At 36.2% G+C, this 27,926-nt stretch overlaps 1 protein-coding gene across 1 annotated transcript; it reads right to left on the bottom strand.

Moving 5' to 3' along the window:
* Positions 1–454: 454 nt before the first annotated feature.
* col1a2 (collagen, type I, alpha 2) lies at positions 455–27,926 on the bottom strand. Its single transcript, XM_051671146.1, has 50 exons — positions 27,727–27,926; positions 26,978–26,979; positions 24,749–24,784; positions 24,306–24,389; positions 23,649–23,705; positions 23,372–23,416; positions 23,123–23,176; positions 22,984–23,037; positions 22,543–22,596; positions 22,318–22,371; positions 21,663–21,716; positions 21,239–21,283; positions 20,970–21,068; positions 20,811–20,864; positions 19,431–19,529; positions 19,292–19,336; positions 16,959–17,057; positions 16,079–16,132; positions 15,864–15,971; positions 15,297–15,350; positions 13,693–13,791; positions 13,423–13,476; positions 12,997–13,095; positions 12,528–12,581; positions 12,362–12,415; positions 12,225–12,278; positions 11,013–11,066; positions 10,169–10,213; positions 9,959–10,057; positions 9,766–9,873; positions 8,996–9,049; positions 8,838–8,891; positions 7,355–7,408; positions 7,156–7,209; positions 6,923–7,030; positions 6,137–6,190; positions 5,984–6,037; positions 5,707–5,868; positions 5,512–5,619; positions 5,306–5,413; positions 5,020–5,073; positions 4,740–4,847; positions 4,580–4,633; positions 4,379–4,486; positions 4,243–4,296; positions 4,040–4,147; positions 3,349–3,595; positions 1,831–2,015; positions 1,474–1,716; positions 455–870 (listed from the first exon to the last, which is right to left on the bottom strand). Exons 1-50 carry the CDS (start codon positions 27,794–27,796, stop codon positions 724–726), a joined length of 4,059 nt encoding a protein of 1,352 aa, XP_051527106.1. The 5' UTR covers positions 27,797–27,926; the 3' UTR covers positions 455–723.

Raw genomic sequence — 27,926 nt, 5'->3', positions numbered from 1 at the left:
AGGCCTCTGCAACCCTTTAAAATGGACCAACTGTGCTGTCAGTATTAACACTGGGGGGCGTAAAAGAATGTAATGCCTGAACAAAAATAAAAAAACAAAACTCTGAGAAAAACAAAAAACTAAACAAAAAGTAAAAACCAGACAAACATCGGGTTTAGGAACATTCCACCTGCTTAAAAATGGGGTTATCAGGGGGACCTGTGCAATATTCCTTAGAGACAATACAAAGTAATACAGTAAAGTGGTTTCCTGCACAACTGCATGTTTAGCACCATATAATATCACTGCTTCAAGTATTGGAGCACCAACAGGGCAGAACTCGAAGCCTTAGTACCAACTAGTGACATCTAAGATGTTGATTACTATTTTCTTTTACACATGAGGTAGTTTAAACCTTACGGAAATTGTGGTTTTAAACTTCCTCTTTGGAAGATATACAAAGACCACAAAGTGATGTCTTTCATTGTTTTTATTACACTTCTTTTATTTTTACAGAATGATGACATGTCCCAAACATGGTGTATTCCCGCGTCTCTTTGGGCTGCTGTATTAATTTGCATTGCTCAATGCTCCGTTCAGTCCATTTGTCCTCTCCGATAGAGCCCAGCTTAAGCAAGTGGATTTGCAGAAAAAAATCAGCATTCAGTATAAAAAACACAGAAAGAAGGGCAGGGATTTTTCTTTTTTTCTTTCTTTCTCTCGTTTAATTTATCATGAGTCTATTTATTTGAAACAGACTGGGCCAATGTCCAAACCAAACTCTTGATCTGCGCCACCAATGTCCAAAGGTGCAATGTCGAGGATGGGAAGACGAGATGGTTTATTCGTTCTGTATTCAATGACTGTCTTGCTCCACTGACCAGTGTGTCTCTGCAGGGATGTAACAAAAAGACAGAATGTATAAGTCAAAGTCCCTTTGTCAGCATATCATATCATAAACATGCTGTAATGGTAAAGTGTTTAAACTACCTTGATTAACTTAAAGCTTACGTGATGGTGACAGTCTCTATATAAACACTATCCTCTAACACTATGGACCATTTTCACACAGGTAACCTATAGTGGGGTAAACTTTTGTAGTGTTGAATGGGAGACCAAAGCAAATATTATTTTTGTGTTCCCATTTGCTCCAACAGCAAAAGAAAAAATCCACTATTATGTTTCTATGACATTCCATAAGAGGTAAAAGCAGAGAGAGATAGATTACGGCAGTCAGAAGAAAGAAATTGCCAAACTTTCTATCACTCCCATAGCAGCTATTTTACAAACCCCATTGCAGCACTGTTGACGATTTCTTTAGCATAAACAATAATGTTATACATTTACATTAAATAATTAAAAATAAACAATTTGATTTACGCTGCTATTAAGGTGGAAACATGTCATGATAGTCTGTGAAAAGGGTCCATTATATCCATTTACGGCCATTTGGCTTATATATCTATTTAATCCAAGCATAAAATCAGAACTTACACTGCAGCCATCCTCTAGGACGCTGAAAGTGAAACGGCTGTTGCCCTCCGCTCTAAGCTCCACATCATTTGAGCCTTGCAGCAACACAGCCTTCTTCAGGTTGCCATTCTCAGAATCCATGTAGGCAATGCTGTTCTTGCAGTGGTAGGTGATGTTCTGGACTGCCTGGTTGGCCAGCAGACGCATGAAGGCTAGTTGAGTAGCCATGGACTGAGGGCTCAGGGTCTCATCATTGTAGCCAAACTGAAAAGGGAATGCCAGAAAGCAACCTTCAGACTTCTAAGTTGAAAACAAATGTTAAACTAAATCTTAAAAACGTTCAGTCATGTATCTAACTGTTAGAAAACTGCTATTTACCTCAGTACCACCATTGATGGTCTCGCCAAACCAAACGTGTTTCTTCTCTTGGGAGTTTCTGTACCAGTTCTTGCGTGGGATGCTCTCTGGGTGGGGGTGGATGCAGGTCTGGCCAGTGGTGAAGTCGCAGAAGGCCTTGATGGCATCCATGGTGCAGCCCTGGTTGGGGTCAATCCAGTAGAAACCTAAAGAGGAATTAAAAAACATAGATAAGCCTTCCATTTTATAGTAGGAAAAATCGCAACAGTGTCAGCCCACTTTTTAGGCGCCTTGGTTCCGGAAGTATTTTTCCCATAAAAAAATTTTCATAGCTTTGAGCCAAACGAATCAACTCCGTGACAAATCGCAACATTACAAACTTTTATTTAAAGCAAAAAAAATAACAATTTTTTTTTTTTGAAAAACAGACAAGAATTTTAAAGGAATATTCCGGGTCCAATACAAGTTAAGCTCAATGGACAGCATTTGTGGCATAATACTGATTACCATATATATATATATATATATATATATATATATATATTGTATGTATGTATTTTGACTTGCCCCTCCTTTTCTTTAAAAAGAGCAAAAATCTGGGTTACAGTGAGGCACTTACAATAGAAGTGAATGGGGCCAATCCTTAAACGTTAATATACTCACTGTTTCAAAAGTAAAGCCACAAGACAAAAACAATATGTGTTAACATGATTTTTGTCTGATAAAACCACTTACTAACCTTTTGTGTAAAGTTATAGCCAATTTTACAACTTTGTTGCCATGACGATGTAGTCAACAAACCCTAAAATGCTAAAATAACTGTAAAATTGATGATTTAAACAACTTTACAGTTTAAATAATATATGAGTTTTAACAGAAGAATGAATGTGTGCTTTAATAAAATGATAAGCTTCACATTTCTGCCTTTAAACCCTCCAAAAATTGTCCCCATTCACTTCCACTGTAAATGCCTCACTGTAACCTCGATTTGTGCTTTTTTTTTAAAGAAAAGGAGGGACGAGTTGAAATAATTGTTTGTGGTAATCAACATTATGCCACAAATGCTGTCGATTGAGCTTAACTTGTATTGAACCTGGAATATTCCTTTAATTTTGGCGAGGCTGTGAGGCAATGGACTACAATCCCAGGAAGCATTGTGAACGACGTAATAGAAAATATATAACTATTGATTTAAAGTTGTGGACTATAAGTATGGAATCAATATGTTTAAAGTATGCTGCAAAATATTTAGACACATAAAATGTAGTTTGATAGTGTAGGGAGAACGATCATGGGTAGTGGGTAGTGATCCCTTTAGGATCATGGGTAGTGTAGTTCTTCACAAGGAATTCTGCTATTTAACACTATTTTAAAAAACAATGTAGAAAAAAGTAGAAATATTGCAGACTGATGGCATATACCATTGACTGACAACCTCAGAGCTCATGGTAGGTCTGTCTTTAAAGGTTTATAGGTTATCGACAATAATCAATTCCCCTAAAAAAAAAAAAATTAAAGGCCAGAGCTTTGGTAACTTACCGCTGCTCCAGTCTGGGTGGCTGAGTCTGATGTCACGGCAAGTACGGGCAGGGTTCTTCTTGGAGCCCTCAGGGGACAGCAGGTTCTCAATCTGAGTGTTCAAGGATTTGATGGTGGCATCCACCTCATAGTCCTTGGCCCTGAGAGAGGCCTGGTCAGCTCTGTAATCATCATAGCCACCAGATGTATCATATCCACCGCCAGCTGGGCCAGGGGGTCCGGGAAGACCAGGAGATCCAGGAGGACCCTGCAGTCAAACATATCACAGATTGAATATATGGTTATGCATAAAGAAAAAATGTTGTGTCTTGTCTAAAGTCATATCTACATTTCCCCCCAAAAATGACATTTCTGTCATTATCATGTTGTTCCAAACCCTATAGTGCACAAAAGGAGATGTTATGCGGAATGTTAGCCTCAGTCACCATTTACTTTCATTGCATCCTTTTTCCATTCTGTACGATGTAAGTGAATGGTAACTGAGTCTAACATTCTGCCTGATGTCTCCTTTTGGGTTCCACAGAAAAATGAATGTCATACAGGCTTGCAACAACATGAGGGTGAGTAAATGATGATGATGATATTTTCATTTTGGGATATTTTTTGTTTACATGACATCTTTGGAAATACCAAATGAAAAATATTACTTTCAAAAGACAAAATCTGGGAATACAGCAATACATTTACTTACAACAGGTCCAACATGCCCTTGAGGACCACGGTGTCCAGGGGGTCCAATAGCACCAGGCATGCCATTTACACCATCCTTACCAGGGGGGCCATTAGGACCAGCTGGACCCTAAAGACACATTGCAAAGCAATTACCCACACCTCCCAAATTTCACAAAGGATGAAAATTCTATGAATTTGTACATAAAAATGAGAGTTACTTACTCTTGGACCAGAAGGACCAGCAATACCAGCAGGGCCGGAGTCACCAGAAGGACCCTGTAGGACACATTTTTTCATGCTTTTTGTTCAAAGTCTGATATACTCAAAGTAACTCAGAGTGACAGAAATGGTCACTTACGCTGGGTCCGGGCATTCCCTGGAGACCAGGATGTCCACGGAGTCCCTTCATGCCTCTTTCTCCTTTGTCTCCAGCAACACCCTTCTCACCACGAGACCCAGCAGGCCCCTGTTAAAAAAACGTAAAAGAGACATAGGAGAGAATTAAAAGGAGGAAAATGCCTTTGATAAAAGATGACATCTGACACTGTAACACACTTACAGCTGCACCTCTAGCTCCAGCTGGTCCAACAGGGCCAGAAGCACCAGGATTTCCCTGAAGGGAGTGTAAATTAGAGATTAGAGAGTAGTGACTTTGATCTCTGCAATGTAAATGACTGAAGCTGGTGAGAAAAAGTTAAGAGAACATAAATGACACATACAGCTTCACCACGGTTTCCAGGTCTGCCAGCAGCGCCCGATGGTCCGTTGGGTCCAGGGGAACCAACAGATCCAGCAGGTCCAGTGGAACCAGGCTCACCACGGTCACCCTGGCAATGGAAATAGTCCAGTTAAATGTCTTATTTTCATTTCTATGTCACTCAGAATATGTAAAAAATAACTTGGAGATTTATCATAAGACTAAAGTCTTAGTTAAAGCTTGTTTACAACAAATATAAAGAAATGTATAGTTAAAAATCATATCAGAGTTGAGCTGTATACCTTAAGACCAGCAACACCAGGGCGGCCAGGAGGTCCATCATTACCGGGGCTTCCCTACAAAACAGCAAGGAAGCATGTTTAAATATTGTATGCTTTTTTGTGTTATGATGAAGTATAAAGGTGATTCTCAAGGCACTTGTCAATCAGAAATAATTTTTTTATGCATAAAGAACATGAAGCTTCTGGTACTGCTTTGCATTTTTGCTGACTGCGCTATGGTTATAAGAGCACTGAAAACAAAAGGAATAGTAAAGGAATGTGAGAAAAATTTAGAAGTGTTCCTTACCTCACGTCCAGCCTCACCCTGAGGACCAGTCATTCCGGGCATACCAATGTTACCAGCGGGACCACGGGCACCAGGGGCACCAGCAGGACCAACTCTTCCAGGCTCACCCTAAAAAAAATATTTAATATCATAATATTTACTCCATAAGACGTTTGTTTAATCCACAATCAGGAGAAGGTTGATCAGATAACTGAGAGTGCACTTACAACAGAACCAGGTCCACCAGGAAGACCACGGTCACCTCTGGAGCCAGGAAGACCGCTGAATCCCTGAGATCCCAGCTGACCCTGAGGCCCAGCAGATCCAGGCATTCCCTATTTGTTAAACAGAATAAAAGGTTAGCATGAGATACAATCTCTATTTCATAATATTTTGAAGCCTGTGATTCAGTCAGCACTTACAGGTGCACCGGCCTCTCCAGAAGGTCCCTTCTCACCAGAAAGACCAGGTGGTCCAATCAGTCCGTTCTCTCCTGGGGGACCAGCAGGGCCAACATCACCACGAGGACCACGAGGGCCATCCTTTCCAGAATTACCAGAGGGACCAGGAGGTCCAACAATACCCTATGGATTGAAAGAAAACTAGATCATGCTCAAGTCCATAAAGACAGTAGAAAGTGGAAAAGCAGAAGCATAAGTTCCAAAACTAGGCCATTTAAAGGTATCTAATGATACTCACAGCAGGACCAGGAGGTCCAACTCTGCCAGCAGCACCAGGGAAGCCAGTCAGACCCTAGGATAGAGACAAAAATGTATGGGTTACATGTAGAAGTCTCCCCAATGAAAAAAAGCAGCCAATAATGCCATAAAATAATGCAGGAAGCATACTTACAGGAGGACCGTTGTCACCACGGGCACCAGGTGGGCCGGCAGGACCAGCAGGACCCTAAAGATGCGCAAGACATTAAATGAAGTTGAATAAATCCTAATAAAACAAGATAAATCAATATTTACAAATATAGTAAAGTTTTAGTCTAGCTGCACTTGTCAATGCTACCATATTGCTCATGTTTTCTCAATTACACCTAAGAAAGTAAGTATAAGATAGGCATGTTTCTTCACCCATTCTGTATATTAGCATTATTAAAGGAATATTCCGGGTTCAATACAAGTTAATCTCATTCGACAGCATTTGTGGCATAATGTTGATTACAACAAACAATAATTTCAGCTCGTCCCTCCTTTTCTTTAAAAAAAGCAAGAATTGAAGTTACAGTGAGGCACTTACAATGGAAGTGAATGGGGCCAATTTTTGGAGGGTTTAAAGGCAGAAATGTGAAATGTATAATTGTATAAAAGCACTTACATTAATTCTTCTGTTAAAACACATGTATTATTTGAGCTGTGAAGTTGTTTAAATTGTCATTTTTATTTACATTACATTGTCATGGCAATGAAATTGTAAAATTGGCTATAACTTTACACAGAAAAGGTTAGTAAGTGATTTAATCAAACTAACACCATGTTAACATGAATATTGTTTGTTTTATGGCTATACTTTTAAAATAGTGAGTATTTTAACATTTTTGATATTGGCCCCATTCACTTCCATTTTCATGGAATTTTCATTTTTGGGAGATTTATCCCTTTAAAGTAGGCTTGTGTCTCATAAACTTACAAGAGGTCCAGTATTGCCAGCGGGACCAGCAGGGCCGGGAGGTCCAGCGTCACCCTTTCCACCACCAGGGCCTTTCTCGCCTCTTTGTCCAGTCTGGCCATCAGCACCCTAAAAGACACATTGTGTTCTAGAGTTTTCAGTCTAGAGTGCATGTGTGTTCAAAGTTTAAAAGTGCAATGTTTGAAGTACTAAGTAGTGTTCTAATGTAGCAGACAGAATTCAGGTGGACTTACAGGGGGTCCAGCAAAACCGGAAGGTCCAGCAGGGCCAGACTCACCACGCTCTCCCTACAAAAGAAGACAAGGAGCATGAATGCCTAATTCTGAAGTGCATCATATTCAATGTGCAGATCTTTGTATTTTTATTTTTTTGACCTCCATTCAATAACTCAACAGTTTGCAATATGTTTGCATAAACGATCATAACACTCACAGGAGCACCACGAGCACCAGCAGGTCCAGGGGGACCAAAGGAGCCAGACTCACCCTGGAAAAGAACACAGAGGTCCAAAGTTTGTTAGGAATCCAAAGAAGGTCCTAGCATTAAAAAAATTCTTGACAAGCTTTGGATTATTGTATATTGTATATTACTAATGTAGTTAGTAGTGTACATAATAATGATTCTTTCAAGTACTTGTGATTTGAAGTCAATACGTTTGCCAGTTTTGACAGTATTCCATGTTGATTATTAAGCAGTACTTATATTTGTATAAGTTCCATAATATAGGTGAATAGAGAAATAATGGTTAGGGAACCATTTGTGGCCCACTCTTAACAGTTGGACAACAGTCAAAAGATTATAGTGTATGAATTGTGTTGACAGGATTTCAGCTACAAAATAAAAAATCCTTAGAAAAAATAGATCATTTAATATTTTGAGGATCCCTTAGAATACTTCAGCTATGTTTAAGCCAAAGTGCCCAGTTTTTTTTTATGACTACAACATGGCCCATATTAGATGCTGGTCTAAACAGGTGACCCTCCTAAAACACATTAACCTGGTGCTTTGAATAAATTTAATAATGTCTGATATTTCATAATATAATATATATTTAAAGTTTTACACCAAGGGTAAATCAAGCGCAATTATGAAAAATGCTTAATTTAGAATTTAGACAAATGCAGATGCATGAATTCCAAATGTTCTCGCTGAAATCACACAACAAAAAATCAGATATGCATTGATTTATTTCCACATATGAAAGTCACCCAGTTTTTTCATCACACAATCATCCAAAAATCACATGTGAGCGATACAAATAAATAAATAAATAAATAAATAAATAAATAAATAAAACAGATTTGGGCCACATTCAACTGTGGTGTGAACATAACATCTATTGTACTGCTTGATTCCATCATCCATTAAGAGTCATACACTGTTGATCACTGTTGTTAGATATTGTAGAGGATATTTAAATAAAATACTGTGGGGAAAAAATACTGAAAAGGAATCTTATCATGTAATGTCTATAATTTAATTTTGTTTTGTTTTGTAACTCCATTATTTTTTTAATTACTTTAATATTGTTTCAACTTTACAGTAGAGGGCAGCAGTGAGGCAGTACAAATTTCTCTAAATCTGGTCATATTGTGACAATTGCCAACAGAGTTTTCTTCTTCAAGCAATAGGTCAAGAGGTCAAGTATCTCCATTAATGGGTAAAGTTCTATTAGTTCTATATGCCACTGATTAAAACTCAATTTGATCTTCCTTTCAGTCATCTGAACTACTCGTTATTTTTGTGATATCTTGCTTTCTGACACATCATGGTAATGATGTACAATATGACATGCAAGATCCATAATAATAATAATAAAAAAATGCCTTTGCACTGGTGGAAATCCACTGTATAATGGTAAAAGCAACAATTCTCAGCAGTGATCTGTCACAACTTTTGAAAAAATGCTCTTTACCTTGTCACCATTAGCACCAGCGGGTCCAGGGGGTCCACTGGGTCCAGGAGCACCCTGAAAATGGAAGAACAAGCACCATAGGTCATGGCTACACAATATATGTGATTTTTATTGGGTATGTAATGAGATATTTAATAAAGGCACATGCAGGAACTTACACGGGCACCATCTCTTCCAACATTGCCCTCCAGTCCTCTGTATCCAACCTCACCCTGTGTATTAAATAAACACACTTTTAGTTGGATAGGTGTTGTACATGTTTTGATTACTGTGCATTTAAAGCATTAGAGTACACAAATGGACAAATGTGATATGCATAAAATGTCATACATATACTATGAAACTCGGTAAAGTAGGGTGTATACAGGTAAAGTGAGATACATTGTCATCCCATACTAGTTTAGGATTCACTTAATACTGAAAGTAAACATAATAAAAAATAAATAAATAAAAAATAAATAAATAAAAAAAATAATAAAATGATGGAAAAAAGAAAAATTAAAATGGTGTCATCATTTTCTCACCATCATGTTGTTCAAAACCTATATGTCTTTCTTTATTTTGTCAAACACAAAAGGAAATATTAGGCAGAATGTTAGGGACTGCCAGCCTCAGTCACCATTCACTTTCATTGTATGGAAAAAAAATGCAAGTGAATGGTGACTGAGGCTAACATTCTGCCTTATATATCTTTTAGTGTTCCATGAAAGAAAGAAAATCGTACAGGGTTGGAACAACATGAGGGTGAGTAAATGGTTAAAACATTTTCTTTTTTTGTTGTTGTCTTCCATTTGGCCAGTTTTCCCACTTTCCATGGATTCACCTTACATACAGTACACTATACATTACAATTTTTTTGTTTTTTGAGTAAATATCATATTGGTGACCATGAGCATTGAATGCATGATGAACTGACTCCTAAACTTACCTTCTCACCCTTAGGTCCAGGGGTGCCAGCAGCACCACGCTCACCAGGCATACCAGCAGCTCCCTGGTGTCCAGGGGCACCAGCAGATCCAACGGCACCAGGCTCTCCCTGAAAAGAAGATCAATGGATTTTGTCAGTCATACTCACAAATGTCATTTGCCTGGATGACACGTGTAATTATGTGTATGCTTACTTTGTTTCCATCAGGGCCAGGAGTACCAGCAGGGCCACGTGCACCAATGGGTCCCTGAGCGCCAGCAGCACCAGCGGGTCCAGGGTTACCACGGTCTCCCTACACAGTGACATCAGGGACGGTCAGAGATGCTTATTGTTTCTCCTGAACATATTCATCATGTGTTACATATTTCAGAATAAACATGTTTAGCAGAGAAAGGTAAGCTACCTTCACACCAGCAGGTCCTGATGCACCTTGATCTCCAGGGATACCCTGTTGAGAGATGGTGAATATGTTTTTTTAATTTGCATGATATTTAATGCAAAACATTATACTTGTGAACAAATAACTGCATAAGTGATGCCAGCTGAGCCATGAATAAAATACAAATACAAATAAATAAACAAACACTATGTTGTACTAAACCTTATAACATACACTACCAATCAAAGGTTTAGACACACCTACTCATTCTTTAGTTTACATTTTAGTGTATTAGTAAACTCTTTAAAACTATGTAAAGATTATGGAAATATGAGAATTATGTAGTGACCAAAACTTAGTAAACTAATCAAAACTAAGCAAATAATAATACAAAATAAAAATAATAAAAAAGCAAATATATACATACTGTAAATGCACACTCAGCGCTTGAGTTCTGGGTTTTAATATTTAAAAAAAATTTGAATCTTCCAGATCATAAAAATATCTAAAACTAGTGTTGGGTTCGAATCTGAGTCAAGACCAAGTCCTGGTTGGAAGAAACCTCTTAAAGGAATAGTTCACCCAAAAATTATAATTCTCTCATCATTTACTCACCATATAGTAATTCTTCAATATTCATGTAGGCACAATTTGTCTAAATAACTAAAGTTTTCAGATCAAAAGGTCTGTTAACATACTGTCTGTTAACGTTCAGTCTAGTGTGTCCAAACCTTTCACTAGTAGTGTACATTTTCTGTATGGGCTATAGGCACTACAAAATGTACACTTAAAAAAAACCAATAATATTCTCTGTCATGTATGAGAATTTTATATTTAGTGCAAGGTGTTCGTTGTGATAAAAACTCACTCTTTCTCCGGGCTTGCCAGCCTCACCAACAGGGCCAGCGGGGCCAGGAAGACCCTGTAAGGTTGAATGAGATATATAAATAATCACAGTTTCATGCCAGCTCTCTATTTTTTTTTTCTAAAGACTATTACAGTTACTATGTGGCACTTTCTATGAGTTGGATACAAATAAGGTCTGAAACTCTTCTAAAACCTTTCACAAATGACATTAACCTCATGAGTTCAAACTAAATATTATATGAGCTTATATAAGATTTTTTTTTGCAAATTTTCACATTAGATTCTGACATTTAATTCATCTTTGTGTGAGTCCTGTCACTGTTTGGAATAGGGCAGAACCTTTACGATGTGTCCCGGTACATTACACTGAAGCACACGTCACCAACAAAGTGATTTTGTGTCAGTGATCAAGTGATGGAGAAAGGACCCCTTAACCGTATTTTTGTATAAAAAAAACCCAAATGGGACCTGTGAAAAACTGCATTCACATGATCCCCTGAAGTGAAGAATCAGCGCTCCCGTCTTACCGAACAATTCGAATGAAGTATCATTTACGGGCGCAGTGCCAGCGCTCAGAGCAAAACAGTGCTGCAGCGCTTTTCACATGGAGTTAAAAATGCCGCAAATCATGTGAATGCGACTTCACGATTGCTGTAGCAAAGTTAATAGCCCTGATTAGACTTTAGGAAATATTTAATGTTACTTAAATTAGTGCTATTTTACTGCATTTCAATATTTATACTGTGGAATACTTTGTTTGGAAAATGTTAATAAAACATTATTGTATCTTTTCTTAGAAGGAACTAAATGCATTTTGACAGGAAAATAAGTACATATAGAGTCAGATTTAAGCACTTTCACAATTTGCGATTAATCGCGATTCACTGCGAAAAATCATGCGATTAATCGCGATTAAATACTTTAATTGACTGACATCACTAATTTCTTTACTACAATGAATTGAATATTAATTAAAGATATTATGTCAAAATTATGATTTAACTGTGACACCAAAGCTTACACTATAAGTGGAAAAATGCCACATGTAATTGTCTATGGTTTTTCTAAGGCTCATACTTTTTAAGTTCATACTTTCAGTGTAGTTTGAGTTTAGAGCAAGACTATTTACAGGGTTACGTCTTAAGATAAGGCTTGTATTTAAAAAAAAATAAAAAATAAAAAAAAACATCAGCAAGCATGACAAGACACTAACCTGGAAACCAGGAGCACCAGAGGGTCCCTGCTCTCCTTTCTCACCTGGACCACCCTAAACGAGAATAAAATGATCGGTTACCACTGAGAAACTGTGAAAAATCATGTGCTAATCACAATTTGAGGTGGCCTACTTACAGCAAGTCCAACAGGACCAGCAGGGCCGTTGTTACCATCAGGACCAGGGAGACCCTAAATAGAAAGAACAATGGAATCAGAGCAGCTCGATAACGTCAATAACATTCCTTGAGACTGGATACTGCTGAATGTTTAAAGTAAGTTTAACTGTCTCTGAAATACTTACTCTCAGTCCAGTGGGGCCAGCAGGCCCCTTGTCACCAGGCTTGCCAGCTTCACCCTACATTCAAACAAAAATACAATAAGGATGTGCATATTGTAGTGTGGACACTCACTACCAATTAAGTAGGCTTTAATGTGCATTGCTAGGTCATAGCTTCAGTTATTCATTTGTAAGGTCATTGCTAAGTTATCTGGTACAATAAGGTTGTATTGTTGACATAAATTAACTACATTAGTTAGCATGAACTAACAATGAACAGTACTTTCACAGACCTTATTACACTTTGTAAATATTAATTTCAACATATACTAATACATTTTTTAAATGAATGTATATGTCAACATATTAAAAAAATATTGTTCATTTGTAATTTCATTGCAGTTGATCCCAGTTATTTTGATGGGACATGATATTTTTTAATCTCTTAACAAAGATTAAAGGCAGCAGCACACAAGATACAGTCAATACTTACAGAAGGTCCCTTAGGGCCAGGGAATCCTATGTTACCAGGCTGGCCTCTGGGTCCGGTTGGGCCCGGGGGGCCAGTGCGGCCATCTTGACCATTCTGACCCTAGAATGGGGAAAAAGAAGTGGTGATAAGCACACACAAAGCACAATGTGAATGGTACAATTACAAAAAAGTACAAAAAATTTACCATGGTATACCATGTTTTTTTTTTTTACTCCCTGGAATACCATGGCAAGTACCACTGAACTACCATCTGATACCACCATTCTACCATAGTACCACAACAGTACTTTTTTAAGGGCATTGTGAATACATCAAATTCACTGCATATTTTTTTTTTTTTTACACAAATTACTTGGTAACTTGGTAACTCAGACTATGAGGTGAAATTATAGTAAGTAAATACTAAGTAAATGAGTATATACTTACAACAGGCCCCTCCTTTCCAGGGGGTCCAGCACTGCCAGGGCTACCAGGAAGACCCTGTAGAGGTATAAGATCATGGTCACGCACTCATGTTTAAAAAATGCTTTATCTTAAATGCTAACATGGTTGTAGGAGAGATGAAAAATTATTATATCATAAATATCTATATACAGTCTCGTGTGTTTCTTGAATTGTATTTTCCAGTCATAATGGACCGGACAGAAATAAAGTAGTGTGAGGCTAGTTGTGATTTAGAAGAGTTGTGATACTCACTCTGGCCCCAGTAAGACCAGCCTCACCAGCACGACCAGCATCTCCAGGAGGTCCACGAGCTCCAGGGGCACCGGTAGCACCACGGGGTCCAGGCATGCCCTGAAGTACAAGAGTCATAGATCAGTTCTGGCATAGCATCTTCAATAAAGGATCAGGACAATGTACTGCATGATTTATCACAAACTGCCAGGAAAACTGTCAAACAGGTGTGAAGGAACAATCTGAAAATTGGGGGGAGGGAGACAATATAAGCCTTATCAGCCTTACAGTTCATGGATATTAATATTCATGTGCTAGGCTGATAAGGTAGTCCTAACTATTTGCTGAAAAGCAGTAAAGCGGGTGCTAGACATATTAGGAAACTGTTGGATGTTCATTCAATCGAATGTTGATAAAACTGGTTGGTAGAATCATCTGCTTAGACTTAAAGGGTTAGTTCACCCAAAAATGAAAATGTTCTAATCATTTACTCACCCTCATGCTATCCTAGATGTGTACTACTTTCTTTCTTCTGCTGAACACAAACAAAGATTTTTTAAAGCATATCCATACAATGAAAGTAAATGGTGGCCAAACTTTGAAGGTCCAAAATGCACATAAATGCAGCATACAAGTAATCCATACAACTCCAGTGGTTAAATCTTCTGAAGTGATATCATAGATGTGGGTAAGAAACAGATCACTATTGAAGTCATTTTTTACTATAAATTCTCCTCCCTGCCCAGTATGTGGCGATATGCGTGAAGAATGTGAATTGCCAAAAACAAAAGAAGAATGTGAAAGTGAAGACTGATATTAAAAAAGGACTTAAACATTGATCTGTTTCTCACCCACACCTATTATATAGATTCTGAAGATATGGATTTAACCACTGGAGTTGTATGTATTAATTTTATGCTGTCTTTATGTGCTTTTTGGACCTGCAAAAATCTGGTCACCATTCACTTGCATTGTATGGACCTACAGAGCTGAAATATTCTTCTAAAAATCTTTGTTTGTGTTCAGCAGAAGAAAGAAAGTCGTACACCTTGGATGGCATGAGGGTGAGTAAATGATGAGAACATTTTCATTTTATCCCTTTAAAAGTGTTGTTTTATGTGGCCAGCTACAATTTTTTTCTTCCACTGTGACCAAGCAAAACAAAGGTATTCAAATATAAAGACTATTGCCCAAAAGCGGGATGACCCATTTTTAAAAGTTTTACAGTAATGCTATCTACACCCTTGCTGTTAAATTGTTTACTCCTAAGCACTATATTATTTCGTATTTATTGTAAAATGTCTCCAAATGTGCACTGTAAAAAGTGGTAACCGGTTATTGTTACCTTATGGAGCTATTTCTACCTGATCTAACCCTTTAAGTTAGTTTTGTTGGTTAAACTTCGTGTATTCAGGTTGATTCAGTAATGATACATTATATTTTTGATTTCAATCAAACCAGTTAATTTAGATGTTTGTGTCTGTAACACAAACCAGAGTGGAAATAAAATGATTTGATGATTAGCCATCTATGCTTTTGTGCAAAGTAATTCAGAATTACTGTCAATTTCCATGCACACCGCTTGGTTTGATTAGCTGATCAGTACTAATATCTCTCAGTCTTACCATTGGGCCTGATCTGCCAGCCATACCAGGCAAACCACGAGTACCAGCGGCTCCCTGTGAGAAACACAAACATACATAAATTAATTATAATAAATAATAAAAACATGAGCAATTACATATATAATCAGATCAAAGTAACAATTTTGTACTAAAAGTGAACCACGACATCAAGCTCATTAAATATTTACAATGCGTCTTACAGAAAGAGGTCTTACATACTGTAATATATATATTTGTTTTACATTTTCTGTACTGTTGCTCTATACTTGTTTTTCCTGTAATGTTTTAGCACTCATTCTAACTGAAACAGTACTTGAAAACTATTTTCACTTACGTGGCCACTTAAAGTGGTGATTTAAAGGGATCATTTTTTTTTTCTTTTTTCATTATTTTATTTTTCTCGTTGTGGTCCTCTTTATAATGTTGGTCTCTCTGACACATAATTAAAATGGAAGATTAAATTTCTCATTATACAGTATGACCCCTTTAAGTCACCTCCATCACATTACTTTATTCACTTGCATGCCCATAAATTGGGTTACATATAAAAAATGAGATCAAACTTACTCTTGCTCCACGAATACCCATGGGTCCAGTAGACCCCTGCTCACCAGTTGAGCCTCTCTTGCCTTCTTCACCAGAAGGACCAGGGGAACCCTGAGGACCAGCACTACCCTGTACAGGAAACAGACACAAAAGGAAGTGAACAGTGGCACTTAATCATGGCATGGACTGCATGCTTTACAAAACATGGAGAGATGACTGACAGCGTGTATACTCACAGGCTCACCCTTGACACCGGCATCTCCCTTCACTCCAGCAGGGCCAGGGTCACCCTGAGAATCGAAACAGTTCAAAGGTCATTTTAACGTTAAATCATGAACTGTACAGAGCTGAAATTCATTAATAAATATTCATGAAGAAAAACGTATAAACAGTAAGGATGCAAAAAATGAAAAAGGCTAAAACCAAAATTCTCAATACCATATTATACCACCTTAAAAAACAGTGTAGGCTCTATTCAAAATAAGAGTAGGTATAGCTTTTTCATACTCACTATTATGATGTGCAGAAAACAGAATACTAACAAATTATTATTCACCTGATTTTTGGCTAATAAACAAAGTGCTTAGGAATACACATCAAAGGACAAAAGGGCTATTTTCTGTTTCTTCAGGAAAGGTACAAAAATTCATTTGAAATTTTGGCAGACATATATGTTATATTTTGAACTAGTAAACTATACAAATACAATTCAAACTGAATTTGCGATCACGCTTTTGACTGCAATATGATTGTTGGGCAGTTGTAATTATTATCCATCTGGATTTCTCCTCTATAATATCATCACACATATCATACAGAGAGGGGCTCATCATCTGTAAATGTGACCTCTTTTCTGGCAAGATATCGTCACACTGTTAACATTTAATCCAAATAAACCTGGATCATTGCACATGCACGCTGCTTTTTTTTTTTCATGTCAAACTTGTGGTTAATGATTAGTAGTTCTGTAAATGGTTTCTGGGAAATTTTTGGCCTAACTTTTTGGTTAATTTTATGGTCAAATATCAGGGAATTATAGGGCATCACTAAAAGACAATGTGAACATAGTGGTTGGTCCATGTCAAGTCTGTTCAAGACTATTTGGATGGTACTCACAGCAAGACCTCTAGGGCCAGAGGCTCCAGAGGGTCCCTGGGGGCCAGGGCCTCCTCTTGGGCCGGGGAATCCAGGGGCACCAGCAGTTCCTGGTAGGCCCTGTGAAAGACATCAAAATGTATATAAAAATTCAAAAAACACTTTCATGCCAGTGTTATTATAGTTAACGAAAACTGAAACTAAAACTAAATAAAAATATTTTCGTTAACTAAATAAAAATAAAAACTGAAATTATTGGAAAAAAACTGAAACTAAACTAAAATACTTTTTCATAACACCAAAACTAACTAAAATAAAAATATGAATTGTCTCAAAATAATTTTAGTTTTAGTTTTTGATATACTAGGGTGAATATGGGCAAAGTGGGACACTTTTGGAAATTGTCAATTTCTTGACACTTTTAATTATGATCCAAACACACATAACCTAACATTATACCTTTGAAGAAAGCTTAGGATGTCTTCTACTTTAGTCAAAAACAAAAATTAAGAAATGCTTACTACAGGGAAGTGGAACCTTTGAAAACCCTCTTTTTAACAAATCCCAGATTTTTTAAGCAGTAAAGTGGAACAGAGGAAAAATTATTCTCTAGAAAATATTTATGAAGTATTTGGAATTAATATTTATATTTTCTTATACACTTTTACATCATAAATCATAATGTAACATTTACAAGCATTACACCTCAAAATGTTTTGTCAATTTCTTTACCATTGCTTATCCCACCGGGGGTCATGAAATGAGCTCTGCCACACATCCCAAAGTAAAATAATCAATTTAAAACCTCAAAAAGTTAAAGAGATAGTTCACCCAAAAAATGTATATTCTCTCATCATTTACTGACCCTCATGCCATTCCAAATGTGACTTTCTTTCTTCTGCTGAACATAAACAAAGTTATTAGAAGCTCAGCTCTGTAGGTGCATACAATGCAAGTCAACAGGGTCCAAAACTTTGAAGCTTCAAAAAGCACATAAAGGCAGCATAAAGTAGTCCGTTAGTGGTTTAATTCATGTCTTCCGAAGTAATCTAATCAGTTTTGGGTGAGAACAGACCAAAATGTAATTCCATTTTCACTGTACATCTTTGAATTGCAGTCTACAGGAATGATCATGATTTCAAGCTCGATTACACTTCCTAGTAGAGTTGGCAGAGCGCTAGATTGCGCTAGAAGGTGTAATTGAGCTTGAAATCATGATCACCAAGGAGACTGCTAATGTCATGATTTACAGTAAAAAAGGAGTTAAATATTGATCTGTTTTTCACCCACACCTATCATATCACTTCTGAAGACATGGATTAAACACTGGAGTCTTATGCATTACTTTTATGCTGCCTTTATGTGCTTTTTTGAGCTTCAACTTTCTGGCCACCATTCATGTGCATTGTGAGGACCTACAGAGCTGAAATATTCTTCTAAAAATCTTTGTTTGTGTTCTGCATAAGAAAGAAAGTTATACATATCCGGGATGGCATGAGGGTGAGTAAATGATGAGAGAATTTTCATTTTTGGGTGAACTGTTGTTTACTTCCCAAAGATTAATTTAGTAATGATTTATAATGATTATAGGAAATTCATATGGATACAATGGGGATCCAGTTTAAATGTCCTTTGTCAGTTTACCCATATTCACCCTGTATTATAACATTTGCAACATTTACAATCAAATAAAACATGATAATACAACTAGGTAACACAAGGCTGCCTTGAGAAATGTAATGATGTTAGACTGATACCAATAAACGTTCAGTTTTGGCAGCCATAAAAAATACTAAAACTAAAATAAAAACTGAAACAGAAACTGGGAAAACAAAAACTAAATTAAACCTAACAGAATAACTGTGAAAACTAATTTGGAATGACAAATTAAATATAAAATAGAAATGAAAACTAAATTAAAAATCCAAAACTATAATAACACTAGATTTGGATTAATGAAGGAAGTGTTGCTTCAAGATAAAACATACTGCTTTCAGTGATTCGGTTTAAATAGTAATATAAATGCAACATGATCTATTCTATGATCAATTTAGTCACTTTAGTTAGTTGTAAATTTATTTATATAAATAATAAATAGAATAAAATACAGTTTTATTGTCCAGTACACATACTTTCTTAATTTGTTCACAAAATTCTGTCTAAAGTGTATGTATCCCAGGCATATACCTGTTTTAATCAAGGCATCCTTCCATTTAAAAAGGACAAGACAACTGCTTAACATATGCAAGGGCATCATCTTCTCGATATAAAACTGCATTCTCTTTATCTCCTATCTCTTTTTATGTAACTGATTAGAAAATAAATCTCTTTAAATTAAATGGAATTTTACTCACAGCTGCTCCCTTAGCACCATTGATACCATTAGCACCAGGGTTACCCTGTAAACATACAAAGAGATACATATTACTAGGCTGTTTACTCAAAATCCAAAATCCGGTCTGATGATCTTGAAATGATTTAAAATGCACTTACAGGGGGTCCAGCTGGGCCGACAGCACCATTCGTGCCTGGCTCTCCTCTTTGTCCCTGAGGTCCAGATGGGCCAGTGGGACCAGCACCTCCAATTTCTCCCTGTCAAATATAATACACATGATAAATTACAGATGGCAACATGCCCTAAGCATGCTTTAACCCTGTTTTAACATCTCCAGAAACATGCTTAACATTGAAGTATTAGGTTGACACTACTGTACATATGAATTTCCCTAATGTTGTCAGAACTGATTATAAACAAAACTTTATAAACTTGATAACGCTAATCCCATGTCTTCCATGAAAAAGTGTACTTCTGTTTGGGGTCTCAGAGATCCCAGATATAAAGCATGACTAAATGCAATGAATTTTTACATGCTATGATTTCCTGATTGGTGTATACACTGTTGCAGGTTACTCATCACAATTGTCTGTTTGGATTAGTTTTGTTGTATTGTTCTAAAATTTGTTTTTGCAAAAGTCAGACTGACCCCAAACAGAAGAAACATTACTATATTGGAAATTAAAAATAGTAATCCACTATAAATTACTAATTATTTCTCTAAAATTGTAATCAGACTACTTTACTAATTACTTAATTGAAAAAATAATCACATTACTAATTACTTTACTTTTAAGTTACTTTTATTTTATTTTTTTAAGTTAACACATTTCCACTCAACAAATTTAAAATAATGTTTATATTGCTTCCTTGTTCATTGTTACACACAAGTCATACACTCAGCACCTCACATTTCTTCACAATGACTCATTACGGGACCATAATTCATGTATTCTACATAAATAATATATCAGAAATAAGCATAACCCTATAATGTTCTTAAAACTAATTAAATAAAATTTAAGTCAGTAACTGTAATCTGATTACAAGAATTCTAAATGTAACACATTACACTACTTTTTTTGACACAAAGTAATTATATTACAGTAACTAATTACTTTGTAATTGGATTACACCAACACTGACGCCTAATTTATGATATAACGGAATGTTAAAGCTTCAATAATTTCTGTCTACTGGGTTTTTACTAAGTCAGAGGAACATTTTACAAGAATATTTTAGGGAAAATAATAGGTTAATTTTGACAAAAGCATCATTGTGGTCTCTGGGAACCCAAACATAAAGACAGCAAAGTCAATTCTCAAAAGAATATGAACAGGGTTAAGATGCATGTAGATACATGTAAAGCAAAAGATCAGCTGTGTTTTGATTAAAATCACATGAAATAAATATTTCAGTTTCACTCTAGCAGTATTAGCTTCCTCTAGAAGCATGTCTATTAGCTTCTTCTAGTTCCAGCCAAATTTACAGTGGAAAGTAGAAATGGAAGTTTTGATTTAGTCAGCTTTCACTCATACCTTAGGTCCGGGGGCACCAGGGAAGCCGGGTGGTCCAGCTGCTCCCAAAGGACCCTGAGAGGTATAGAAAACACATTACATCCGCAAGGTTACTTTGGGATTATGGCATAAAGCACATTTTAAGAGACAGAAGGGTCAAAGGGCAGATAGTACACTCACAGCAGGGCCAGCAGGACCAGTGTTGCCATCAGCACCACGAGCACCAGCTGGGCCAGAGGGGCCAACACGACCTCTTTCACCAGGAAGACCACGACCACCCTGTGCAACAAGAAGACAGTGCCTATGAAAATCATGAGTGAACTAGCAAGTAGAAACTTGGATTAATGTACATGACATGTCAAGGCCTGTAAACTCATATAGGCATTTGCGCTAATGTAAAAACTATAGAATATTTAATATCACTGAGTAAATAATAAAGTTTGGCTTACTGCCTGTCCGGGGCTTCCATTTGATCCAGGAGAACCATTCTCACCCTGTTGTAAAGAGACAAACAAAAACATTCAAATTAAGACATAATTTTTTGAAATTATTCATTATACTGTATATTACATATAAGGAAAATGATCAATGTTTTAAAGCTCCTTTAGAATGATTTGTATTGTTAAAAGTGCTTTTCATATTACTTAGAATTGAATTGAATTTTAAATGTAATGCATGAACACACCATGATGAACATTCACATTTAAATACATTTAGAAAAAGTTACAAGTAACGATTGATCCTGATGTTGCATTTAGCTTCCACTAAACTAAATCGTTTTTATGTGTTTTGAAAGCCTTGGGTGCATTTCTTCACAATATGAAATGCTATAACAAGTATTCCTTCAAATTTTGGATTAAGTGTGATTATTACCTTAGAACCAGCTGCGCCAGGCTCTCCTTTGCGTCCATCAAGACCAGTGTAACCCTAAGGCACAAGAAATGAAGATAATGGTTACTTAGAAGATTATGGATTACTTGAAGATATCTCTGTATGAGCAATTGAAACCACATCTGTAGTCTCATTTCAGTGTTTCTTCTTTCTGTCAGATGTTAAAGCACATATGTCTTTGGCAAGGATTAATTATTGTCCCGTGAGGCATCATTGAAAGCACCCTCTTGTTGCAAATGCAACATGTTATCTCCAAATAACAATAAATTATATTGCAAATATGAAAAATAAGTCTCAAATACGATAAATATAGCTGGCATTACGAGAATGAACACTTTATGTACATAATTTATTGTAAAAGAGACAACAATGTACCACAACTAGAAGGCTTTGTTAGTGCAAAGGAACATATAACATGTTTTATTTCTTGTTTTAGTTCAAACTGAGCCAATCTATGTCAATTCTACATCTGTATTGGCTTGAAGCTCCTGGTAGTCAGAGGTCCCAGGGCACTGGCCCCATTGGCCCGGTTCATAACCCTGGTTCTGACGGCCAGAGGCTACCAATGTTTAAGGAAGAGGTTATTTTACACTCATTGTATTAACAATGTCATCAGTCTTCCAAACTAAATACTTACTCTGTGTCCCTTCATGCCAGGAAGTCCAGGAGTTCCAGGGAAACCACGGGCACCCTGTAGAAGAAAGAGAAAAGATGAACCACCTAAATAAGTACATATCATACACTACCAGAACACAATCTAAACTGTATTCTGTGGATACCTCTGTGTAAAATATAATACTAAGGTGGACAAAATGTTGTTTGTTTAAAAAAAAAAAAAAAAAATGTTTTATGTTGCCCTTACCTGAGCTCCAGGGGCTCCTCTATCTCCAGGTTTTCCAGGTCTTCCATTGTTTCCCTTTAAGAGAATTATAAAACGAGTTTTCAAAACTTAATGTATACATTTGGACAGAGGAAATTAAAGCAATATGCCTCAATGGGCCATGGTAAAATCATTGTATAGCTCAGCCTTGAGAGGCTTTTGGCTTTTACAAAATGACAGCAATATCCATATGATAAAATACACCAGTGCTCAATAAGTAGTTACTGTACATTTATAAATATTAATAATGAGAAAAAAATTCTGCCAAATAATATAGTTCATTAGCTGAACTGTAGGTTGTTTACGGGTACCATGCATGGGTTTTTAGTCATCGAATGCAGTGCATCCAATCAGAATTTAGAGTGTATGAAAGTACGGTCAAGTTAGAAGTTTAGTATTATTCCATGACATTATAGTACTCACATCTTCTCCATTTTTGCCAGGAGGTCCAGGAGGGCCACGAGCACCAACGGGTCCCTGTCATGAGATTTCAGCGTTGATGTTTAAAGGTCATTTCCAAACTCTGTCAATTTCTTGAGAGTGTGTGATACCAACTACTTACGCCCTGTCCAGGCTCTCCGGGCTCACCAGCATGTCCTTGGAATCCTTGAGGTCCCTACATTATGAGAAAAGTAAAAATGCCACTTTTATTTTTTAATAAGGCCAAAAATACCCACTGAGCTGAGTACATGCTTACTCGCTTGGTAAAATGCTTGCTTATTGGAACAATATTTTACATGATGTGGACTACAATATTTTGTTGAAAAAGTATATATATATATATATCTGTAATCCAGAATGAAATACTCACAGGGGCACCAGGAGGTCCACTTGGGCCTCTAGGTCCCATCAAACCCTGCGAAAGTGAAAGTGAAAATGAGCAGCTCTTCATTTATATCATCAACAATGATTTAGATATTATAAACTAAGAAGAACTTAGCCCTATTCAGAATAAAAGGTCCAATATTTCACTTAAAATATTCTAAGCTATGTAAACCTAATATTCAATATATTCAATATTAATAGAGAAGTTTCGCATCAATGGATATGGAACTGAATAGAAAAGAAGCTGATAAACATGAACTCACCATAGGTCCGGGTCCAGGGTCAGTTCCTTTAGATCCATCATACTGAGCAGCAAAGTTCTACAAAGGCAATTGAGTAAACGCTTTATTTACAAATATGCAAAAAAATTAAACGATAACATATCCATGACTTTTTTTTCTACCAGGTATGTATATTTTAGGCGGTTTTCGAAACTACATGGATAATTATTATTATTATTTTTTTTTAAATATGCTGTTAAAAAACAGTTTTGGATGGAGTATAGCCTGTCACACCATTGTTCTTGTCCCTTATATTAAACTGTACCCATGAAACATGTACCCTTATGCAAATAGATGTGTTCTTGTCTTATTGCCTCAGAAACAAACCATATTCTGAAAATGTTTCCTATTTGATAACTGATTGTTACTGTAAACAGTTTCTATCCTTGTAATAATGACAAACACCAATAGAAATAATCCTCACACCTTTAGAAGCCATTTTGAGACAAGTCGAAAAGGGAGCTAAAGTTCAGGTCAAAGGTTAAAGGTTAAAGGTCAAAGGTGAAATATGACTGGGCCATGGGGTAACAGAAGGATCACGAGCCCCAAAATATGGCTAGTTGCTTTAATCACTCAACCGCTATGTAATAAAACCGGTTTAGGTCTCTAGAAAATTTGTAGTTTGAAATGGAAACTTACTCCACCAAGACCAGGGGGGCCAGGGGGGCCGGGTGGCCCAGGAAGTCCAGGTCTGCCGGGTTTTCCATCTGGTCCTTTAGGACCCTTATGGAGAAAAAGAACAGATAACAAAGTTGAGCTAGTCATAAACAATCTTAAGTTTAATTAAGCATGTGTTAAAAATAGGAGGTAAACCTATTGTGTTTAGATGAACTAGTCATTATGCTAAATTAGTGAAATTCAGGATATTCAGAATAGCTTTTCACATGCTCATTCTTAATCCATATTTCATTATACAGTAGGTTATGTTTAAATTCATTTTTATTTCCAGCAATAATGTTCTTGAAGTTGCCCTTTGGCCTGAAATGCAGTAACAATCTCTCAGACATTTAAATATAACATTAAAATAAGTAAAAATATATATACTGTATATATAGATTATAATGTTGAATAATTCCACTTACCCTGTCACCTCTGGGTCCTTTTGGTCCCCTGAGGCCCTATTTATGTAAATATATAAGCAGAAAACAACAGACACAGACCTATAATCTAAAGTGCAATAGTTCATTGTCTCAAAAAGTAATGAATAAATAAAAATAAAGCAAAAATCTGATGTCATATCCAAGACTGTTTGCAAACAAATCTGTCAGTGACTTTAGTGCAGGCTTGTGATACATTTTCAAAAAGCCGGTTTGAAACTGATTAAAACATAAACTCAATATTAACATCATTGTTTGATATGCCACACTACAGCCATCACCGTGAACATAAGAATTAATGCTCAGCTTCAGATAAAACTAATCTGTCTAGGTTTCTTATGTCATGTGATGTGTAACAGCGTATATCAAAAACATTTCTTATACAGGTACTCTTTAAAAAAAAAAAACATGCATATTAGTCCTAAGCAAAAGCTATATAACCATGCAATATGTAATGTATATCATTAACCACATGCCCAAAACTGTTGATAATAGTTGTGTAAACTTGACTAAGTGCTTTGAAGACACACATTCAACAGAGGTGCTCCAAGGAGTGCAAAGGCCTAGTTCACATCACAAGAACAGGATAGTCAGCCTGTCCCACTGACCAAACCTTGAACTTTCTCATTATACTCCTTCAAGCACCTACTGTTGTTAGAGTTCAATACTTTTTTTGATATTCAGGTGACCAATCTGACTCCATCCCAAATATTTGTTGCAAATGTATTCCAATTTTACTGTATATAATCACTGCTATGCATATCCACAGCAGCTTGGGGGAACTGCTGGGCATATCCACTAGTTTGAAAGAATTTCTGCGGCATGTTGATTTTGTTATTCTGAGTCCACCTCTTCAGAGGGCCATCTAAAAAGGTCCATTGTGCCCGTGCTGCCTGGTAGGCAGGATAAGGTGGTCTCTAGTTTCACTGACATTTGCTTGAGCCAATGGTGCTTTCCTTCTTTCCGTCATAGGAAAGAAGGTGACAACCCAGAAATTCCAATATTCTAAAATGCTTTTATATATTCAGGATAGACCAAATGGCATGAGGGATCTTTTCACCGAATATCATCAACCATTTGGAGACTTGGGAACAGATAAGGTAAATATCTCAATTAATACAATTGTTACAAATAACTCCATGCAAGTGTACTGACCGCTGGATGATGAAAATGGGGGTGGAGGATGAAAACGGGAAAACAGAAAAACAGAGAGACAGAGAGAGAGGAGAGGGAGACACAGAAGTGATCGATTAGAGTTTTGCACTCAATATAATGGTGAAATATAGTAACATTTTTAAAGAACAGGAAAGCAAAAACAAAATAAAAAACTACTGTTTATAATTGTTCTATTATTCATGCAACTAAAGTATCAATTGTAAAATGATTGATGATAACTATCAACTCAAATGTGAAATGTGTGTAATTTATTAGAAAAATATAAATAATCCAAAAGCTTTATGTGCAACAGCCAATTTGCTAAAACAAATAAATGATGCATGGTGCTGTTATATTGTATTGTTGCCAGAATGAGAAGCCCTGATTTTAGTAGGCCTTAATCGAAGCCTGTACATTTGAATCTGTGCAATTCCATTTGATGTAATTCGCAAAACCAATAAAAAATTACGTAAAAGCAACAGAAGTGTGTCTAGATTAAAAACTTGCAGTTAAATGTGCTTTTATGATTGAGCTTTTGTAAGAATGGCTGAAGACATCAAATGTAGTGTAGTCGAAACTATTATCCAAGTAATACATTTAATTAATATTAAAGTACTTGATAATTGATTACCAATTAATATACATCTGCAAAAATAAAAAATTAAATAAAAAATAAAAATAATCATACTAATATATTTGCTTTAAAAAACATAATTTCTCATTTACCAACAAATGAAAAAAATATGCAGTTTATTAGTTAGAATGCATTTTCTTAAAATATATTGTTATCCTGCAAACACTGTACTAGGCTGAATTTATTTTATTTTATATATATATATATATATATATATATATATATATATATATATATATATATATATATATATATATAAATGAGTCACAGTAGTATAAGTTATCAAGGATTGTTTATGGGCTTAGGCCTTCCGGCTGGTATGACAACAGCCATGACAATCACACTAGCTAAATGATATGTAGGCTATCCTGTAAGCAGCTACTACGTGTCCTGTCGCTTATCATCCACCAGGTGGCGTATGTGACCGCTGGGTGTTGACCTGATGACACATTATTCAATTAAAAAAATAAAATTAAAATAAAAAACATTTAAATAAGGCATAAAATAATAAAGGCTGCAAATATTTAACAAAATCTATAGTAAAAATATTATATAGTATAGTATTTTGTGGTCTTTTTTTTATTTTAAGATATTAATCCTGTTTTAATTTACTGTGTTATAGGGTGAGTTTTATTTTTATAAAATACATAGTGACAACAGTTTTTTTTTAATCGGTATACGAATCCTTTACTAGGATGCTGTAAATGTTATTACAAACTTCAGCCAGCAGGGGGCAGATTTGACAAACTCCTATAATTAAAAAAAACATTCTGCTGGAGAATGGGACAAAGATGGGTTACAGCGCCCTAACCTAGTCTGTAAGAATACACATATTTTTACCAGCTGTGCTTAATTAATCTACATTTGAAATATTTTCATCTCAGCATCTGGCAACTTCTTGATAACTATGCATTGTGCTTCCATTTCTCAAGCGCAACAGATGAAAACATCCACAGATCATGAAGAATCCTTTTAAAAATCCGGTGGATTTTACTGTGGAAAGCCAAAGGAAACGCCTCAATTCTTCAGATGTAGCTCTAGCTTTCCCTGGAGGTAAATTCCCAGCCAAGTTCAACCAAATCCAGTTGTAGCAGAGATAAAAAATAATAAAAAAAAAGCCTTAAGGTCCTTGGTAAGAAAAAAAACAAAACAAAAACATATATATCAAACTTACATTGACATGTTGCTAGGTATGAAGTCACTGCAAGCAGCAACAGAATCCGGGTATCCACAAAGCTGAGCATGTCTAAACCGACATGCAGACTCCTTGTGCTGCAGTGCCCTTTTTTAACTACTTCGAGCAGGCATACAGTTGTGGTATAAACTCCAAACTTAGCAGGAACCTGCTGCCGTGATGCTAGATTAATAAAGACC

Source organism: Myxocyprinus asiaticus, chromosome 34 (assembly GCF_019703515.2).
Source record: "Myxocyprinus asiaticus isolate MX2 ecotype Aquarium Trade chromosome 34, UBuf_Myxa_2, whole genome shotgun sequence".
Taxonomy (NCBI): Eukaryota; Metazoa; Chordata; class Actinopteri; order Cypriniformes; family Catostomidae; genus Myxocyprinus; species Myxocyprinus asiaticus.
Note: the sequence above shows the minus strand (reverse complement) of the source record. Positions and strands in the feature narration are given on the sequence as shown.

Bases quoted from the DNA above. Each gene is read 5' to 3' on its own strand.
- col1a2 (XM_051671146.1), bottom strand. From the start codon at position 27,796: ATGCTCAGCTTTGTGGATACCCGGATTCTGTTGCTGCTTGCAGTGACT. The intron at 12,279-12,361 runs GTAAGTAGGCCA...ATTCTCGTTTAG, and splicing joins CTGGTCCTGTTGGACTTGCT to GGTGGTCCAGGTGAGAAAGG. The intron at 5,869-5,983 runs GTGAGTATCATT...TTCAATCCATAG, and splicing joins TTGGACCTCCTGGTCCTGCT to GGTATTGTTGGACCTCCTGG.